This window comes from Apostichopus japonicus, chromosome 19 (assembly GCF_037975245.1).
Source record: "Apostichopus japonicus isolate 1M-3 chromosome 19, ASM3797524v1, whole genome shotgun sequence".
NCBI lineage: Eukaryota > Metazoa > Echinodermata > Holothuroidea > Aspidochirotida > Stichopodidae > Apostichopus > Apostichopus japonicus.
In genome coordinates, this window is record NC_092579.1 from 26781629 (window position 1) to 26804034 (window position 22406).

The 22406-nt window shown below is 40.3% G+C and overlaps 1 protein-coding gene across 1 annotated transcript in view; it reads right to left on the reverse strand.

Moving 5' to 3' along the window:
- LOC139960049 (unconventional myosin-Ia-like) overlaps positions 1-21789 on the reverse strand; it is a 64642-nt gene extending 42853 nt beyond the window's left edge. The window contains exon 1 of the mRNA XM_071958073.1: positions 21151-21789. Coding sequence (XP_071814174.1) covers positions 21151-21238 — 88 coding nt within the window. The 5' untranslated portion in view covers positions 21239-21789. The remainder of the gene's footprint in view (positions 1-21150) is intronic.
- Between the last annotated feature and the right edge of the window lie 617 nt (positions 21790-22406).

Here is a 22406-nt window from a genome sequence, read left to right on the forward strand (position 1 = left end):
CTCCTTTACACAATTTACTACCTGTATCAGTTATTACTAAAAATAAATACCAACTATTAGGTAAATTTAACAAGTAAATTTAGAATCCAGGATTAAACAAGTCAGCTGTTTATTAGATAGGGTCAATGGAGGTGGGAGCAGTGCAAGAATGTTACCAGTTATTAGGTAGATTGTAGTGCGTATGTATGCGCAGGTGTGCATCAATAAAGGAGACAGGTACAGTAGAGGAGTGGGGTAAATTAAACTCTTCCTAGCGAACAAACAGTCGGACTATAGACAGTGTAACTTACACTGTCTATGTGTAACTATTAAATAATCTACTAATTTTAGAGAACACATGTGAGCCTCCAGATTAAAGTACTGTAATGCTATTAAACAATGCAAATATATAGCATCAAAAAAAACAAGAGTTCAAAAGAGGTCTATGATTTTCTCAGTGAAAACATTTAGTAGAAAATGAAGGTTCAATTGGAATTTACAAAATACAAAATGAAGAATTGCAACTTTATTTTGGTGTATAACTGGCACTGGAAAGATCTATGTAAAAGTTAATTTGCCTATTTTATTAAAAATTAAAATCTTTTATGGACGATGCCTTTTATATAGTGAAAGAATTTACTCTACCAAATGGTTCAGATCATGTTGTGTATGATTTACATTCTTTTTTCTTTGGGAGGCGGGAATTTGTTTATTTGTTGACTAATATTATATTACGGTATACTGTACATTAATAACATTACAATTCTAAATCATTTTCAAGCTCATAAATACTTATATGCTAGATCTAAACTTGGTCACTTTCACAGATAAATAATGAATGGCATTCATCATACTTAAAGGTCATCAGTATTGTTCAAACTATTTAGCATGCTAATAATTGACTCCGAGTCTCCAAATTATTTCTCAGACAAGGGGCAGTGCTAAATTAGACATGTAATATCTCAGTGAGAAAGAAAGGTTTGGAGGCTGGCAGTAAAACTGATTGTACATTTTACGTCTTTTGTGTATCTTTATTATGTGTCCTATTTATAAATATTGTAATTTATACTGGAATAATGAAATTGAATTGAAAAATTGCAATCTGAGCATCAGTGACCAACATCTGACTTTCTAGCATATTTGGGGTGTTTACTGATGAATCAACGAAAAACAGCAACAGCACCACGGAAAATTAGTCAGGTCTTAGACAGCAGTCTTCTACTACCGGGGTTTCCCACCCCTCACTCTACCACGAAGGAATATATATCATGAACCGATGGTCCGCAGATTTTTAAAATTTAGACCCGACAGGGCCACGACCGAGGATCCTCTATTAGTACTGAGCCACGACCCACGACAGCTAGACTTAATAAGTGAAGTTACAAAAAAATGACTTAATCAATCTCAATTGGCACACGTCGCTCCTGAAAAATCCAAGCGACCCAATGGAAAATGTTCTCAACCCACTTTTGGGTTGTGGTCCCCCATCCTGTAAACAGATGACCAATATTCGTAGCAGAAAATTACAGAGGTAAGCATAGTGCGCGACTACCCATACCACCTTTGTTGGCCTACTTTGTGAAGGTCTGGTCTCTATACTGTGGCACATTGTCCTAGATATTTCTAATCTTTTTCATATAATTTGCACATACTGTATGAAGGCCTATCACTTTTCACACTCCCTTGGGCCCTAAGACAGATCTTACAATATTCCTCTAGAAACATTCACTACTCGAGTCAAATCTACTAATTAAGCAAATCAACCAACAGGAACAAAGGAAAAGAGATCTGCCATGAAGCAAGAGAGATTTTCTTTGAGACGGAACTAGCCAACTTGGTTCGTTCCTTCCTCTCCTCCGCCAGGTTATATAGCACCTCCTCGTGTGACTATACACAGCTCTTTTTACGCAGTCGTGCTTCGCGAATTCTCATTTCAAAATTGAAATTGGATCAATAATACCCCCCAGGAAAAAATTTGGGAAGAAATAAGTCCAAATTGGTTCGCCCCCACGAATCGGTAAATTATTCTACAGTATTCAAAACGCTGGGAGGAATATGTTCAGTGACACTTCCAGGTGTGAACCAATTACCAAAACCATGAGGCAAAATTTAACACTGCCAATGATGGGACTTTGCAAAACAATGAAAAAATGTAGGAATAGCCCAAAAATGAGATTAATTATGTGCTTTAACAACCTGGTTAATACAATATACATTTAATCACACTGTAGTAACAAAGTGCACTAAACAATCTAATCTGTGAACATATACCAGGGAACAATTTAGTGTTCAAATGTTGTGTAGCATTTTCAAAGGATATGAATTGTTTCTCTCATTGAACACTATAGTTCCTGTGTAGAAAACTGATATATTTACACCTGTATAGCAGCTTGACCGATTGTATAGCATTTTGGATAAATTATTCCCTGAATATACTGAGCTGTCACAATGATTAAGCACTGTTCAAGAGCATACAGCATAGTATTAATGTATATATTATTGGACAAAAGCAGAGAAATAAGATATGACTCATAATTGTCTAATAAGGAGTACTGTTTTGAGAAATATATTGGAATTTTTGGTCCTCCAGGGACCTTCATCAGCAATACTTTGCAGTGCCACTTGGAGTACACCAGGATTTTCTTTATAAGATACATCATATGTATCTATGTCTATATCACTTGTAAATGTAATCTAGACATTACGCATTTACTTTCATTACCCATCTGCAAAACATACAAACTTAACCTTTGAATTAATATTAAATTTTTCCACACTCCACGGGCCTAGAATTTCAGCCGCTTGCTAAAAGCAAACAAAGCCAGTGCATAAAGTACAATTCTCCCTTGGCATTTTCCTGGATTACAACCCATACATTGAGAGCAGACAAATAATGTTTCCTAATAAACAGTAGAATCCATGGCTCATGTCAGGTACGGAAATCATGCTGGCTCTTTGACCGACTATTACTATTAACCAACTTATCGATGTGTCTCAGTTCTTTGTCTAAACTGGCCAGTGCCTCTTTTATTCCCTTCCTTCTTCTAGCTAGCATATCGCCCAACTTTTGAGGTCTTACAACCATAAAGAAATTGAAACCCTCAACAACTATTTTGCATTACTTTGTTGCTGTGCAAACTTGCAGTACAAGTAGTCAAATATACAGAATGGCAAACTGATATACGAATCTATGTTAACGAAGAGGCCGTAAATGCAGATATACTGTAGTCTTTAAGAAGGACGGAGATAACCTATCTTTCAGCTGCCCCCCCCCCCCCCCCCCCGCTGCTGCTGCTACGTGAATGTCTCCGAAAGATGTGTATGTCTCCTGAAACTCCAAAACTTACTGGTTTGGATATTTACGAGTGACGAGCTTACCTGTCTCCCCCCAACCTATGCACCTCATTCTACCGCGCCTAGAATGTCCTGGTAACCTTTTAACACTGTGCACCCTCTGTGACCCGGCTTCACGGGTCACCAACCTTCCTTCTCATGAGACCAAAGCCCCTCCAAAGTGGTCTCTGCCTTGGAGTCGAGTAGTAGTCCTTCCCGACAGATGGGAGGGCTACCCCCTCGACTCCTAGTCTAACATCGAATTTCTGACGCTTCCAACGGGAGGGGTAGTACTCCCCTTCCTGTGGGGAGGGGGGGGGCTACCCTGTACGACCCCATCAGCCTGTACCCCTTAGGTCTAAAAAAGGTAGCAGAAGGTACTCTACAAGTTAGGCCCAAGGCCCTGAGCACCGTAGTGTTTAATGGAGAAAGACGAAGGAAAAAGAGTATCAACATTATAAAGGAAATATATATATAACGCTTCTCCATATATATATAAAACACTTTAAGACACTCTTCCTTAAGTCACTCATAGTGGCCCTAAGTTACTACGAGATACTACAAGTTACTACCGATTACTACAAGTTGCTACCGGTTACTACCGGTCAAGATAAAACTTTGCAACAAACTCGCTGGTAACAATAGGTGATGGTACGGGGGCTCGTACGGTAGTGGAACCTCCTTTCCTCAGGTCTCTTGGCCTGTGCTAGAAGGTGTTTTGTTAAGTCAATGAGACCGCTCCTCCGTGCGGCTGTGTTCCACCCCCCTCGGGGGAGGGAGGCGGGAATGGAGACAGGTAAGCTCGTCACTCGTAAATATCCAAACCAGTAAGTTTTGGAGTATTTACTTCGTTCCTCGCTTACCTGTCTCCCCCCAACCTATGCACCGAGTGGCACTGCCCGATGGTGGGAGGCCCGAGGGGTGGGACCTAGTACCCGCCGGATCTCGCATCACCACGCTACGTAATGTCGCCTCAGCCTGTAATGAGTCTGAAAGGTAACAGGCGACGAACGTCGTTGGTGTCCGCCAAGCTGCTGCCTTAAGGATGACCTCTATTGGGACTCCTGCAAAAAGAGCTGTCGAGGCCGCTTTTCCTCTAATGTCATGGGCTCTCGTTAAAGTTGTGCCAACTGCGAAGGGGCGAATAATCTCCGTCAGCCACCGAGAGAGGGTGTCCTTAGACACCGTTGAAAAAGGTGCTCTGGGTAGTATGAACAAGGACATGGTTGTTCGTCTCAGGGGTTGAGTCTTGTTTAAGTACCATTTGAGAGCCCTGACTGGGCCCCACAGTATATCCTCTGCGACTGAGGAAAGCGTCTTTATTACAGGGATAAAGATGTCCCCCGGCAGGAAGGAAAGGACCTGGTTCTTGGGTATGAAGGACGGATCGGGGACCATTCTCCCATAGTTCTCAAACCTAATATGGTTCTGCTTTGTAGGCAGAGCGTGGAAACAGCTCCTTCTTCTTGCTGACGCGAGGGTGATCAGGAAAGGGGTTTTCTTTCTAAGGGCTGCCAGCGAGGCTGAAGCCAGTGGTTCGTATGGTGATTTAGTGAGTGCCTGCAGTGCTGCTGATGGACTCCACGAGGGGGCGAGCCGTCTGGTCCGAGGACGCCTGTTTGCCATCCCCCTGATGGGCTGGGTGATGTCCCCGTTGTTGACCGGGGTGGACCCATCTGGAAAGCCGCGGTGGATCGTGGTAATTGCCAACCTGTAGTTCTTGATGGTTGACACTTGCTTTCCCTCCTCGAAGAGGGAGTGAGGAAGTCTACCACTTGTGCCAGAGAGGTCTCGGCTGGCAGTGCCTGTCTGTTCTGGCACTATTCCCCGCCTAACAAAATAACCCTGATCAGCGATAACCTGTCAAACATAGAGACAGATCCCTCCTCATTGCGGTAGCCAAAAAGCCCCCGACTGACAGTTTATCTAAAGGTCCCCCTTTATACACCTGAATGGAAAGACGCAATGGAGATAAAATGCCTTGCCCAAAGACACAACGGGATGATCTGGCCAGGACTCAAAACTGCAAGTCTTAGATCACCAGTCCACTGCCTTCACCATTTGACCACAGTGCTCTCGAAAATTGAGTACTGAATGGATAGTTTGCTTCATCAGAATCTTGGTCAATGCTACAACTGTTATACTGTATGTGACTACTAAAACTATATATGTATTTATGTATTTTAGTATAATGTATTATATGTATTTTGGATCATCCTGCAAGCAGGAACTTGTGAAGAAACCTCGTAGACCTATCAAGGCCGCAAGTTGACCGAATTCAGTCTCTTACATTCGTATTTAATTTCCATGATAATGAATTGTCAACAACTCTGTGACTGGACGACATACATTAATCTTGGAGTGACCCCAACTCGGGACCTTATAATTGCAAGGCACCGGCCTTAACCACTGAGCTACAGTAACTGGGCTATAGGTCTACTCATCAGAAACAAACTCCCAACAGGGACCGTGAAGTTGGTGAGAGGGTGGGTTTGTAGAAATTCCACCTCATACATCCCTGGCTGCTTTAACCGAGCCCGGGGAGTTACTCATCACGCACAAACGCGTTATTAAACGCTTCGTCTTTTGTTATGATAACGTTATTTGCGGTGTAAAAAAATATGTCACCGAAACGTTTTCAGGCTAGTAAATCCACACAAATTTCGTAAGGACATGAATATGACATTAATATAACATTAAAATCTCATAGAACGTTATGTCGACGTTTCAACAACACCACATTTGATGTTATAAAACGTATTAAATGTTATGCTAACGTACCTGTTACTTCTCAAGTCTCTTCATGTCGAGATGAGAATTGTATCACTATCGTAGTACAGTGAAGGTTTCCAACTTCCTATTGAAACCAGCTAGCGCATGGTCACGGCCAGCCTATCAGGTGCTACGAAGTGCAACTCTGCTTAAAGTTTTGGAACATCGAACAAGTTATTCATGGAGCGTATCCCGTATGTTCGGAGCGTGATAGCCCTTGTAGCTTTCATGGGGTTCTATCCTACCCCTTATTCAACTTACTCACGCGTATGTCTTGGTAATTCTCCAGAGAAATAGAGAGGCTTATACCATAGGATCGCTCACATAGTCGACAGCTCGTTGCAGCAAACGTTGAGCTCACACGTGGCAAGCCAGGTGACTGCCTGGCCCCGCCTCCTCTCTTAACAAATGTACCGCGTTATACACATTGCTGGCAGTTTGCCAAGGCTTAAGAAGTTTTCGTTTTTCTGGCACGTTGCCAATGTTTGAGATAGTCCTCTTTTTGGCAGTTTGCCAAGATATTAAAGCATCGTTTGAAACCATTCAGTCTTGCGCATTTTAGCATATTCGGCTTGCGCATTTTAACATGTTCTGAGAGTGGGTTCCACAAGTGTTTTAGAACACAAGTGAGGTTTTAAACCTAGATATATGGCGATGAATTATTATTATTAGAGAGGAGTATAATTAGCGAGGACGATCTGACCCATGAATGCGCAGGAAAACTATGTCATGTCCTGGTTTCTGCTGGTACTGTACTTGTTAAACACATTTGGGATGTGTAGCGATTAAAGGTGTAGCGGTTGCGGTGTTTTTCTGCAATTGATTCGAACCTGTCGTCGCAGCCCAAGCTGCTAGTTTCGGGGGGCAACGATCCCCCCGATGTAGAAGGCTTTCCTCCTCTGGGAAGCGGGAGTAACCGTCCTCTGTAACCCCGAAATCTAGGGGTCGACCTCGTCGTCTAGGCCGGACAGGTTGACCGACGTTCTGCAAACCAGAAGTTCCTCACCGGGGGACAAATCAGGTTGCATTCTTTGGTCTGGGATTGATCGTGGTGTCGCGGCCGGGTGTTCAGTGCCCGTATTTGTCCTTCCCTCTCTGAGGCTGGGGATAAGTATATGTCCCTTCGCCGTGGGAACCTCGTTCGGGGCCGGCTCTCTTTTCGGATTGGGCGCTCTGGGGGCCCAGCAGTTGTTACTCTCGTCGGCCCCCGGCCTCGGGATCGGCCGCGGCTCCAGCTAGGAGGTCTGCGGACCGGGTTTGTGCCCCTGCTTCCCCGTTCTGGGGGCCCAGCAGTCGTCGATCTCATCGGTTCCCGGCTCCGGGACCGGCTCTGGGTCCGTAGTGGGGCTTTGGTTTCGGGCTCCCTATGGAGTCTCGTCGGACCCGGGCCCTCCGAAGCCCATCTCTCGGGACCCAGCAGTCGATTGTAGCTCCGGTTCCCGGCTTCGAGGCCGGTCTCGGATCCGGAGTGGAACCTCGGTTCTTCACTCCCTCTGGGGTCTCGCCGGACCCGGGCTCCCGGAGCCCATCTCTGTGTGTACCACGCCGAGTACCACTCTCCTCGACCCGGACATTTTGTCCGTTCCGGTCGGAATTTCTAATGGGCTTTACATTGGCCTTTAGCCTTGCCCTTGCCTCCCCCTTGGTCATACAATCCGGACGTCGCCGGGACCTTGGGTTCTGGTCGGAATTTCTAATGGGCTTTACATTGGCCTAGGCCTTGCCCTTGCCTGCCCCCTTGGTCATACAATCCGGACGTCGCCGGGACCTTGGGGGGGCAAAAACTCTTTCTTCTCTCTCTCTATCTCTCTCCTCCGGAAGGGGAGTCTCGTACATCAGCTAGTACAGTGCGCCAAGCCATTGGGCCACTCTATGTGTTCTTGGCCACTCCCCATTCTATCTCTTAACGACTCTTTGGCTTCTTCCTCACCTCCAGTCTCTCCTACAATTCCCTCCCCTCTCGGAGAGCCGTTGGGGGTACGGGATGGTGTCCAGTTTGTCCCGGAGCTAGCTAGCTAGCCAGCCAAGTGTATAATTCTTGCCAAGGAGCTGGCGTAAACAAGATTTAGACCAACAAGGGTCTCTGGGCTACAGGTCCTGCCTCTGGGGCAAGGATCCTGGCCAATCCCCGCCCGATCCGGGCGGAACATCAAAACAATTGACATAATTCAAGTGGCTCCGAGTACATGATTGAAAAACTCACGTTAGGAAGGCTAGGAAAGGTAGTCTATCGTAAGAACGTAAACTAACCAAGGGAGTGGAAGGAGCGGGGTGGGGAGACTAGAATTGCCTTTGCGGTTTTTGATCGCGATAACTTTCGTGGAAAATTTGTAGAACTTCGTTGACAACCGTGCCCGCAGTGGTCTAAATTTTGTCAACGAACTTATTCGTTTTCAACTTTTTTTTTTTTTTTTTTGATTTTCAACGTTTGTTATCGATCGTTGGTTTTTTTTTTTTTTTTTTTTTTCCACGGGAGTTAAGCGAAACAGTACTGTACGCTACAAGAGTGAAAACCAACACTTAGAAAAGCGACCAAGTAACGAAGTACATGAAACGAGCAAACATCTTATAAGAAAAATAACAGATAAAAACATGTACAGATAAGAACATGTAAACAATGCGAGAACCGCCCATTCGCGCTAATGCGAAAAGGGGGTCGTGGTTACAAGGTACGCTACAAAAGTGAAAACCCAACACTTAAAGCGAACAAGTAACGAAAGCATGGAAGGCAAAAAAATTTTCTCTTGGCCGGAGCCTGGCCCTTCTCTTTCTCTGTCCACACTCTCTTCCTCGGCCCCCTCTCACCACCTCTCCTTCCTCTTCCTCTCCTATCTGTACTAGGTCTCCCACTACTAGGGAGCCGCTGGGGTTGGGGAGCAAGTCTAGTATGTTCTGTAGCTACAATCTAAGTCCTGCTAGCCAGGTAATGATAATTAGCCAAGGAATGGGGGTGAACTGGGAACGCACCAGACACGGAACCCTCCTGGAAAAGTACGGCACTAGGGACAAGGGCAAGTTCATCCCCGGCCCTCACTGGCCGGAACATGGAGCAGTCAATGCATTTCAGCTGATTCCTAGACATGACTGAATGACCCCTAGCTAAGGGAACAACTTCTTAACAATATGATAGGAGAAGCCCCCCTTCTTTGGGGAGGAAAACAGCTAACAAGGAAGAGATAGGTATAATGTAAACATTTACAAACAAATGTAATTATAAATATGATATACCCATGTAGTATAAATTAATATACACATGTGGTATAAGGATAATAAAATATACACACATGGTAAGGGCAATGCGATACTACCTTAACACCGTGCCTCGGCTAGAGGCCCGCGGCTTACAAGGTAACAGAATAGGCATAAGGCCAGCCCACAAAAAGGTGGGGAAAAAGCCAGGAACGAGCCTGGGAGCAAGGAAGGGACAAGTAATATAGATATATAACGTATAAAGCAGCGATAATACAAGAGAAGTAGAGTAGTTAACAACTAAACAACGGGTGAGGGAAAGAACTAACGCAATAGCGTGTGTAGCCAAAAAAGGCGGGAACTAGCGTAACTACGGTAAACAATTCGCGGAACTGCTACCAGTACTAGAGTTCTGCACAGAAAAAAAGCGGAGCGAACGCCGCTCCCGAAAAACAGCCCTAAAAACCTCTCTAAAAAAAGAAAAGGATACTTATCGGGCTGCAAAGACTTCAAATACTTCCAAAAACAGTGGATGGGAAAAAATTTCCGATCCTAGGAACCAAAAGTGGACGAAATTCGGTGGAAAATATCCGCTCGAAAAAATACGAAGTAGACGCTTTGGTTGGTAGAATGAGAAGGAAGGTTGGTGACCCGTGAAGCCGGGTCACAGAGGGTGCACAGTGTTAAAAGGTTACCAGGACATTCTAGGCGCGGTAGAATGAGGTGCATAGGTTGGGGGGAGACAGGTAAGCGAGGAACGAAGTAAATGACGTGTATGTCACCTGAAGACTGTTTCTCTTCGTTGTCAAGTCACAGTCTGTCTGAGATCTGGGACAATGACCTGCTTATCGTATTAAGCTGAGACAACTTTATTACAAAATATTAGTGACAAGCCCCGAGGAGTACATATCAGAATTGACAAAAAAATTACCAAGCTTTCCCAGCCAAGCCCTGAAGACGGTAACCAAAAATTTGTTCTTTCTTCAATTAACAAAGGTTACAGGCTGATCAAAAGTGACCATGCAGATCTTTTGTTAAAGCTTTTAGGGAACTGAAATTAGCCAATTGTTTCACAACAACATGTTTTGTGACATACTTTTAAAAGGCATTAAAATTAAAGGTTGCCCATTTTTAGCTCAACAGTTATTCCATGATAGAAATAAGTAGTACTGTTTGGCCAAACGATTTCCAAAATAACCTCTCTGGAGTCTGAAGGTTTTTACCCTCTAGAGGTACAAATTAAAGACAATATGAGTAATCTACAGTATTTGTACAGGTTTTGTTGATTGATCATCTCACAAAGTTTGGCTTTTTCGTCGGATTTTTTACCTCACAGATGTAATGGTTTTTGCATTTCAACCAGAGGTTTCTGACATTTTCTGATGCTTTGGACCTATGACAGTTATTTTCTTACTGTATGTGAACTAGGACAAACTACCATTTTCAACTTGGTGCAACTTTTCGTAGTATCGACAAACTAACCACATTAATGCAGAGGGTAACATCTGCTGTCCACTGTTTTTTTACTACGTAACTTCTACTCTGATAGGCTAGATTGTATACAAGCAGTACGGTATTCAAATCGCATTCTTAATAACTTAACTCTTAAATAATGCTGTATCATATACCTGTGCTACACATTCCCAAATTCCTACACCATTTCCCCCCCCCCCTTCCACAAATATTTTGTCAAAGCTGGTTACTATAGTCCATAGGGAAATCAAACGCAGCGACTTGTAAGAACAAATGACACATTCCACACACAAAAAAGAAGGAACCTTTGCTGTTTACAAGTCTTTTGATACCCACACATAATAATCAAAACTGATATTCCTAGAGGCACCATATCATTCAAACCTAAATAGAAGTTTTTTGAATTAAATCAGAAAGAGAACTAAAGACATATATACAGATCAGTGATCACAGCATTGAGGTTCAAATGCAATGGACACAAAAACTAATTTTGAAAAAAAATTTCAAGTTTCGGGCTGCCGTTTACATGTAACTACTGTGTTTGATCAAATTCGTGTAAGATACATATTATAGTTGAATCACCATTACTCTCTTTAAAGTTGTTACTGTACGTGGTGACAGAATTTAATGGTGAATTATATTGAAATATTGAAATTAGGCAAAAACTTTTCCAAATGAAGCAAGGATAGATCTATGTTGTTAAAGCATCTTTTTTTTCAGCTGAAATTTGATAAATGTTTCAGTGTTACTTCATACAGTAGGTAAATCACATAACAAAGTTACTCAGTAGTTACTAGTTAGTTTGTTGATCAAGTTTTATTTCCGGTAGCAAAGCAAAAGTCAAATATTTTGAAATTTACTCTGGTGTGCGTTTTAAAACGACTATGGAAAGTGTCTGGTCGATGAAAACTATTGAATGAAAGGATTGAATCAAATTCAATTCATTCATTAAATTCATTCTGTGAAAAAAACTGAAATCTAGAAACTCGGATGTAATAGTTTGAATAATTGCAATCTTATCTGCAGCAAAACTCATAGGTTTGAATTTCCGAAAAAAACTCAAAAAACGGCTTTTGGTGCTCAGGCATTTAAGTTTTAGGATCAGAATGGTAACCTCCCACCACCCCCACCCCCTCCCACCCCTCCTCACTTTCTTTTAGTTAGTTCCAGGGTTACACAACTGTGTGTGAATATTGCATGGCCAATCAGAAATTATGTAATCTGAGAAGCCAGAACAAACTTGAGCTTTCATGGAATGCAGGTTTGAAAAAGATTAAATGTGAATGACACATGTTACCATACTCTTGCCTTCAGGTTTATCGCCGGTCGTCTCTGTCAAGGTGTAAGAATTAAAAATTTTATCATAAGAGTCATAAAAACTACAACCGATTTCACGTTATCATCGAGTCCTTTCAACTCACAGGAGAATTGTTGTGATACCATTTGTACTTGACCACAGGCCTTGTAATCATTTGTGTCGGTATGAATCAGTTTTCAATATTCAATAGCTAGCGTCAACACCTAGATGATCGAGCATGAATAATATGGAGTGCAATGGACTGGGTTAATCCCCGGCACAAGAAAAAACAAGGTACCCTCCAGCTAAACCCTTCAAATCTTTGTCAGAGGAGGTTTAGTACTATAGCTAAGGCTATTTTTAAAGGCAATGAAACAGTAAAAGAATAAAGGGGCAAAAAAGGGGTCAAAAATATGAAACTATGGGGCCACCTCTTTTGTCAATTTCTAAAGGGATTATAAAATATCTTTTGCTGTTGCAGTATTGCTTCGCGACAATTTTATCGTCAGTAGTAAATGCTAAATATTGCATATATGTAAACTGTACCAGTTCCAAAGACTGTCGATTTCCTGACAGGTTTAGTACACCAAACCTACAGAGTAACATTCAAATCAAAATTGAAAAGAAAGATGCCCTTCTAGATGACTTCCTTAACGACTTATGAATAATTAATTAACGAATATTCGCATTTTCCTACTTTAATTCAGAGAATCGTGAGGCCACCTCTTTCCCACAGTAAGAATCACCAATTTAAGCAACTTTAGACAAAATTTAAATGATCCATTTTTTTGTCCATTCTGCACCAAAGCACTGCCTTTCAGGCATCCATTTTAGCTATCAAACAATACAAAAGATACAGTAGTTGAGTATAAGAGCCTATCATGCTATTTCCCTGGTTAAAGTAACTCTTATCTTTGATGCTTCAAAGAAAACAAACAATCCAAACTTACTTTAAAAACTAGAAATCAAAAGCCTTGTACAAAGTAAATAAATGTTGGTCTAAGAGGACTCCCAGAAAATGGGTGTAATGGCCTAGAAATGGGGGGTTTTATCCACAGTAAACAGAAAGGGACTTCAAGTGTCTATAGGAGGTCAGATAAGAATAAGACTGAAGAAACACAAATAGCTAAATTTCCAAACACTTGAGATGACTTGAGACTACCTGCAAAGAGCATTAAAGTGGTTTCAGCAAAACACTCTATTATACTGGATCTCCTGCAATGACCCACACTGGGTTCTTCAATACAGCAGGGTCATCACTTCCATTTTGCCACCAAATAAGCTAGGAATTCAAATAATGGTCAGCCATGTCTCTGGATTCAACAAGCATTCTGCGCCCATTGTCAATGCATTTTCCTCTTTATTTTCTTTCTCATTTATCACTTCTCTCGGGTCAGGAGAAGTAACATGGTCAGAGCCTCAAGAACAGAGTTCTTCAGAAAAGATTTTAGCTACTTTCTTGTTTTTTAGCAGTGATTTTTAGGTAATTACTTCTTATTGATGACCCATAGAAAGTTGGTATTTAAAAAAAGTGTCCAGATTTCAACAAGTTTAACATGTGTTCCTGTGAGCTATGGGCTATAGAGACCACAGTAGTTGAAATATTATACATACAGCATCCGCATGTCGGATTCACAATACGAAATGTAACATACTTTACCTGAATTTTGATCTGTGACACGGTTACAACAACAAAACAACACCTCACCAATAAAGATAATCATGATAAATTTGAACAGGAAAGATAAACAAAAGTAACATTTGAAACTAATCATACCCAATGCCTAAATCAGATAATAAGCATTTAAAAGGATTGTCTGGTGGCCCAAAGAAGTTACCTTAAAAAATAGTAAATAATTTTCCAAACATGTTGTCAAAGTATGAGAACGCTAATGTTGCGTTTGACAGAGAAACGATTTTTTAATCGTTATGGATAGACATTTCAAATATGATTTGAACAGTACAATACGTGACGTCAGCTCTGCCATAGCAGATTGCGTCATAACCCACCCTCCGCACAGTACCTATACGGTAATCACAACAAAAACAGCGTGTGTATACAGATAAATTTCTTCCTTAATTTCCGGTGAAATTTCTTAAAAATTAGATATGTTTTCAAAAACTCCTTAAGCCACCATGTACTTGAGCGGTGGTTCCGTGGTCTTTGTGTAACACAAGGTAAATTTTAACAGCAGACTCTGAGTTGTTCAGGCTATGCATCGCGCTATCCAGCTCCAACGCGAAAAATGTTCGCATGTAGGCTGTACTCAAACGTTGACAATCGGACAGTTCTGCGAAGCCTAAGCTTTTCAGCGCTATATTCTGCTCTGACAACGATTCGATCAATTTCTTCAATAATTTCCGGTGAAATTTCTTATAAATTAGATATGATTTAAAAAACTCCTTAAGCCGCAATATATTTAGTAGATCGGTGGTTTCGTGGTCTTTGTGTAACACGATAAGTTTTAACAGCAGACTCTTCGTTGTTTATACATCGCGGTATCCAGCTCCAGCGCGAAGAATGTTCGCGTGTATAGGCTACTGTAACGTTTACAATCGGACAGTTCTGCGATGACATCGATCCCGCCAAGTTTCATCTTTCGGTTTAACGAATACTTTATAAGTTTCCTTTTACTGTTAATTTGATCCGTGAATTTTATTTCAGCGAGTTCGAAGAACAGTTAATGAACTGTGGTTTGAGTGTGAGTGTACTATGTGTAACGCTATACAAGTACACCAACTGAGCATCGTAGTATATACGTTCGCGAGTATGTACGTTATATATATGAGGCAATTCAATGTGCTTACACGTGAGTTAATTTGCTGCGGAATTGGGAGTGCTAACTTCAAGTCGCCTGTTTTGCCTATCTGCAAGCACTACGTCAAACACCATATTGAAGCGTTCGAACAAACGGTACTTTTGGAGAGAAACTGGTGAATTTGAAAACCAGATTTCTACAAGAAGAAAATGTCGAATGGGGACAATTTTTACATGGTTAGAAAGAGAAAAATAATAACTACAAGGACAATGTATCGAAATCTTCCACCAGACAATTCCTTTAACAACTTCGTTTGATAGTTTTGGGGAAGTTTATCTACACAATAAAGGAACGGAACTATTCCAAAATTTCTTTTAAAAAACAAACAACTGCTGTGAGTAAACCCAAGTCCAATATTTACCAAGAGAATGTAGTCTGAGGGGGTGGGGGGGGGGAAGAGATTTGTTTGCCAAGCAACCTTGTCTTTGCATGATGTTTTTAACCATATATTCCGTTGCAGGTCAAGTGGCAATATAAGCACAAATGCTTCTTAACTTTGCTTCATCTACAGAAGGTGTTTCCTTTCATCAAATGTATTTTTTTTTTTTTTTTCTTTCACTTATTGACACCTAAAGTATAAGTATACATACCAATTCCACAGAGACCTTTGTTAATTTTCGCTACAGTACAGTGTTCATATCCGTAAGGTCATACAGCTAAGTAATGCTTTAAATTTCAGTAAAAAAATGGTAATAAATCTATAAACAAGGTAAGAAAATTGTCACAACAGATTGCATCAAATCCCATGTTGTGTCATTAGCCCGAGGAGGAAGTGATGGCAAGATGTGTTAATACCGTAGAGATGCTTACTAATGCTTGTGCTATCGATTATGAATGAATCTGTCCTCTATTTCCTATTTATCCTCTGTGACGAGACACCAATCTCTGCCCGCATCTCTCCTGCTTCTCAGATGGGGACACTATGACAACTTATGGAACAGACAGCCACAGGCTAAACATCAAATGACATCTGCAGAGAATAAAAGTCCTTCCATGGGGGAAGATGTTGGCAAAGATGGTAAAAAAATGGGGGGGGGGGAAGTGAGTAGACAAGATTTATGGTGTGAAAAAACCCAGAATGTTGTAAATTCTGACTGAAGGGACTGATGAGGCAAGACAGGGAGAATAGTCAGAACATAAAGAATTGTGTGAGTGTTACAGCAGGGAGCTGCATTAGAGTAGCAGCTCCCTGGTTACAGTATGTTGAAACTACTGTAGTCCGGTGTGGGAGAATAGTCAGAACATAAAGTATTGTTTGAGTGTTACAGCATGTTGAAGGACCATAGTCAGGTGCTCAAGAGCATGACATATGCAGAAAATAAATCAATAAAATGAGCCATACTGTGAGTGTGTGGTCACTGTGGTGGGGGAGGGGGCAACAGGTGTGGGAGGATTGGTGTGTGAAATTGGCTGTCTAAGGGACCTAGTTTGCTGTGAAAGGGTAGAGGTGAGGCAACCATTTTCTATGAGGGAAGCACTGATACTGTTTCTGTCAGTGACCTAGGTCAGTGGTTTTGTATTATGTACTATATATTTCAACTACTGTTGATAATTATATAGTGGTAAACAAGATGCTTTATAGGAACACTGTATATTGGGAGCACCACATTTAGTGGGAGCACCCTATAGTGACTGAGAGCACCATATAGTGGGAGCACCACATATAGTGGGAGCACCACATATAGTGGGAGCACCACATACAGTGGGAGCACCATATATAGTGGAAGCACCGCATAGTGAGACCCTGGGTTGAACCCAGTGGGTTCCCTTGAAGGTACTAACGACTAACCCATTGACACGTTGGTATATAGACAGCTGACTTATACGCAGCATTCAGCTTGAAGAGGCACACTTCCTGTAACACTCAAGTTACGGGGACACAGGACATCGACTGAAGTACTTCTATAAAGGTAATAGGTATGATGTCAATAACAAGCAACAGTTTCGAGTACTTTGAAGTGAATTCTGTTAATTAATGAACCATAATTTTTAATGATATGGTGATTGCATCAACCTGAAAGTGAGCAAAACCTTAATTTGCCAATGATACAATGTAGTTGAACAGATTGAGTTCAGTGCATGGCCATTTCCTGTTCCGATAACTTTCTTTTTCTGGGTAAAACGCTTACACGCAACTTTCATCCACAATTGTTCTATGCAGTATTAATTAGTCTCTTTTTTTGTTAAACTTTAAACCATCAGGAATTGACACCATCGGGAATTTGAATCAAGTTCAAATAGTGTTTCTCACAAGAATGTCCTTAAATTTTCAACAATGAGAGAGAGGCTGCTACAAAACCACATTCTTTTCATTGTGTGAATTGATCACATATTAAGAACGTAAAAGGACCTCATTTTCCACCATCCACAGAAAAGAAGGGAACCTTTAGAAAACCTTTAAAAAAAACAAGGTCCATTGCTTGAGCTTATTGGAAATAAAAAACAGCATTTCTCCCGCCCCCCCCTGAATCATCTCAATCTGAGCTCACACATCCATTATTTTCACCATCAGCTGATCCGTTAACTTTTGCCTCATTTTAAAACTGGCAGCAATGACAAACACAATGGATTATAAAAGAGAAGAACAAATAACCCTCCACAAAGACATCCAGTCATTTTCCTAAACTTAAGGGTACCTTTTTAAAGGAATTTGTATTTTAAATAATCCAATAAAGTTTATTGAAAAAATCCAACTGAATTCATCCACCAACTGACTTCACATGAACCCATTATGCTTGAACCAATATCAATGTACTGAGAATATGCATGAATCGATAGCATACTGGCACATTACATCTTCTTTTCTTTCTCGATATTTACTCTTCAAGAACAATCTAAACAAGAAGGGGACCAATTATTGAATACAGCAGTCATTGATTGCCAGAAATACAGTGAAAAGTCAATCATATCCAAATATAAGACGCTCAGCCTAGCGGAGAAGAGGATGTTTGATCTGAGAAGTATGAGAGGAAGAGTCAACAGCTGACCTCCGACAGTCAGACTGAAGAGGTTAGTGACTGAGAGAGAAGCCGAAGGACCAAACAAGACTCAAGATGACAAAGACTACTATATTTTAAGTAAAGGTTAACAAACGACTATTCAGTTCACCACAATTTATCGCTGCAAAAATTCCATCAAATAAAAAATTAAGCCCTTATTTCCTTCTCTACGACTGCAGGGTATTGGCTGTTCTGCAGCAGGTCTCACTAAAAGACTATGGGGGGGGGGGGAGGGGGGGTCTTTTTTAGCTGTAATATTTTCATGAAATTAATAAGTCCCTGTAAAAACTGTACAATGAAGAAATTGCAGAGCTCTGCTACATGGCAGCCTTGTCAAAATTTATGAGGACTATTAAAAAAAATAAGTACCGTGATCTTCCACAAGAACTATATACTCACTAAAAAGGAGGATAAGTTAACATGATAATGAACCCCCCTCCCCACCCCTCAAGCCCCTCCCTTCTGTCCTTTCTTTGTTCACTGACATATGTACTATATACTTTCTATGCCGGTAACTGTCAGAAACTATGGGTACTTCCGTCCCTTAATTATGGTAACTAAAAAAAAAAGCTTTCCCATAATCCATTTCTACAAAAAAAAGATTTCTCATCAATATGAAGCAAAGGTTCTACCATTAGAGCACATGGTGTAAACAATTGAAAAAGAAGAAATATATTTAAATCTTCAGTTAACGTTATTAGCTGAGACTTAATATACCACACATTAAAAAATCACTAAGTTTGATATTAAATGGCAAGCAAAACTTCAATACAGACTCAGAAATAATTTAAGTTAAGAAGGAAAATAAACAATTCAAATCCTTACCACCAGCCTTAGCTTCTGAATTAGGAGTAAAATCTACCTTTACATTAAATAACGTTTATCTTTTCATCTTCCTCTCCACTTTATACGTTCGTTCCACCAAACACACCTTATCCTACATATCTAACAACAAACAGTAGTTTCCCCCTTTAGACAAATATGCTTTCCTCCCCTGCAGAAGGGAGGCACTTTCTCTCTATGGCAGCGGTGAGCTACCGTTTTTCTACGTGGCGGAAACTAAAAGTAACCTTCAGACTATGGAACGCCAAAAGGACCACAGTGACATGTACCACTACTAATTTGACATGTACTACTACTAATTCGAAGTGTACTACTACTAATTTGAAGTGTAATACATGTAAAATGTCGCGTACTACTACTAATTCGAAGTGTACTACATCAAAAATGTCGCATACTACTACTAATTCGAAGTGTAATAATACTAATTTGAAGTGTACTACATCTAAAATGTCGCGCACTACTACTAATTCGAAGTGTACTACATCTAAAAAGTCACGTACTACTACTGAATTGGAGAGATGGCGCTATTCACAATCTTTCCGATACCATGTCATCGAGTTGCGAATCTGCATTAAAATAATGCTGAAGAAAACATTCTTCAATACTCTGTTGATTCAAATGTCTATTTTACAGTTTATACCTTTAAGGTCTGTGGCAAATATAGAAAATAGCATAAAGTTAGGCACAGCTGGGGAATCAAAAGCATTCTTGACATTTCAATGACGGGGAAATTGCTGCTTGTGAATAATAGTGTGTATAACAATTTTAAGAGTTAAAAACTGGTGTATTTGATATATATATATATATATATATATATATATATATATATGTAAAAACCTCGATGGACATGTCAAAAAAATAGAAAACGGCGCCCAAACGCAAAATGATGCTTTACATTCAGAAAAGACCGGTGAGGTGCTACTGTTAATGAGCTAAAGTTAGGCTTCCTAGACTTTTTCTATATGCTAGACCAGGCTGCGGCTAGGATATAGTGTCTAATTTAAATGATATTCCAAAACTGCTACTTGTTTAAATTATATACAGGTCTAGTACCGTATGCATTTTAGGTGTTCTACAAATGGCCTGAATATAGGCCTACTAAAGTACTAGGTCATGGATTAATTCCGAGCATAACTTAAGAGCCCAAATATACGTTACCGTTTAAATTTAGATTTTGGCACAGTAATGTGTGTATATGCAGAGCTTAGTATGCGTAGGATTAGGAGTATATATGTCCGTGTCAGTCTTCCTGAATGTTCCCCTTCTCCTTGCCTTCATTACTAATACTATAATCACCATTGTCTGTGACCATTGGGCATCACAAAAAATAAAATCCAGTGGTGGCAAAGCAACAAGTTTTCGAAGCCCCAGCAGGTGGAACAATCGATCCCCAAGAATGTGCTTAATGTAGCTTCAGTTTTTAACTCTTAAAATTGTTATACACATTATTATTCACAAGCAGCAATTTACCCGTCATTGAAATGTCAAGAATGCTTTTGATTCCCCAGCTGTGCCAAACTAGTATATGCTATTTTCTATATTGGCCACAGACCTTATTATTATTATTATTATTATTATTATACAAAATTTCTGTAGCGCCTTATCCAATCAGAAATTGCTCTAAGGCGCTTTACAGTAAAATACAAACAATCATGATATACAAATATATAAATCGATAATGTAAGGTATAAAAAGGGTAGAAAATTTGTTAAATACCATCTGACAATAAACTGTATAAAAACTGCAAATGTAAAAGCGAAAATGATACAAATTCTTAAAATTTAAAATATATATAAATGTGAAAATTTTTTAATTTTAAAAGCGCTATAAACGCAAAATGGAAACCTTAAAGGTATAAACTGTAAAATAGACATTTGAATCAACAGAGTATTAAAGAATATGTTTTCTTCATCATTATTTTAATGCAGATGCGCAACTCGATGACATGGTATCGGAAAGATTGTGAATAGCGCCATCTCTCCAATTCAGTAGTAGTACGTGACTTTTTAGATGTAGTACACTTCGAATTAGTAGTAGTACGCGACATTTTAGATGTAGTACACTTCAAATTAGTATTATTACACTTCGAATTAGTAGTAGTATGCGACATTTTTGATGTAGTACACTTCGAATTAGTAGTAGTACGCGACATTTTACATGTATTACACTTCAAATTAGTAGTAGTACACTTCGAATTAGTAGTAGTACATGTCAAATTAGTAGTGGTACATGTCACTGTGGTCCTTTTGGCGTTCCATATCAGACTGAACTATTAATTGCTATCCTTTGAGAATTCTTATGGAATTCCAATATTATCACCTTAATCAAAATCAACCAAACAGCTGTGCTTTGAAAGAGAGGTTACCATAATAATTTCCAGCTACTAAGAATTGCTAAATATTAAAGCCCCAACAGCTCCCTGCTTACACCATCATCATGCACTTACCTTTATCACAGCCACCGCTACATTTAATCGCTTTTATTTCCTCAAGGTATTTCTCCAACAATGTTTTCTCTGCTTCCTGGCTTGTCATTTTGTCCTCATTTTTCACAAGAGCAAACACTCTTGACAATTTCTTGATATTTTCATTCAATGAAATCCTATCAAATTGTCTTTGATCTCCACAAAAATTGTATAAAAAATTATGGTACAAAATATAGCCCAAAAATTTCTTCTCACTTGCACAGAACTGAGCAGCATCTATCAAAGTCTGCAACTGTCCAACACAATTAACAAGTTTGAAGATTGATCCTAAAATTAGAGGGTTTGTTTGGTAATAAACTTTACAGCTCAAACTTATAATAGCACAGCTTGCCTAGTCACCCTTGAGTTGAAACAGCTCAAATGTTTTCCCCTGTGGTGCTTGCAAAGTTGATATATCCCATAAATTCCTATCTTGAGATATTATGTGTTGCAGGAAAAACAGTTGATAAAGATGTCCAGAAGGTATTCTGCTCTATTACTAGTAATGATACCCCTGTCTAGTTGTTCCAGTTGGATTATGTCCGCTCTTGCTTTGGAATACTGCTAAGCCAACCTTACTACTGTGTAACTCCTTGTGGACATGCCACTTCACTGGCAGATCGGTGTGTGCAGCTATGTGTCTCTGTGTAGTTGAGTACAATAAGCCAAGATTAACCTAATACATATTCATGTCACAACAACCAATCAGAGGATACTTCAGTGTGAGTGGGTGGGACAAAGCTGTATAATTGTCATGCATGATACATATGGATGAGTCAGTAGAGGAAAGCTTTGACCAATAGCAATTGACAATCGGGGATTTGTGCCAAGTGAGGTGCAATGGTGTGCAGTGGAGTGAGTCATGTCTCTCCCCCATAGGTAAAAGAAGGGTTGATTGAGAGGTTGGGTAAGCTTCTTCACCTTGAGTTGAATGACCAGAGTAGGAAAGCTCAACTGAAATCCTTTGTAGTGAGTTACTAGACCAATTACCTGCCACCTTAACAGTTTATTGAAAACAAGACAATAGTTGGGGCAACAGAGGATTAACAGGAAATGAGGAGTCAGCATAGCAAATCTATTGAAACTTCCTAACTGAAAAGAGGAGAAAGTTGGAGAGGAATCTGTGATGCACAGCAGATTAAGTAGAGAGAGTGGTCTGTAGGTGTGGTGGGCTTATGAAATAAAGCTAATGCTACATACATGACATCCTGCGATTGTGATTCATTTATTGATATTTA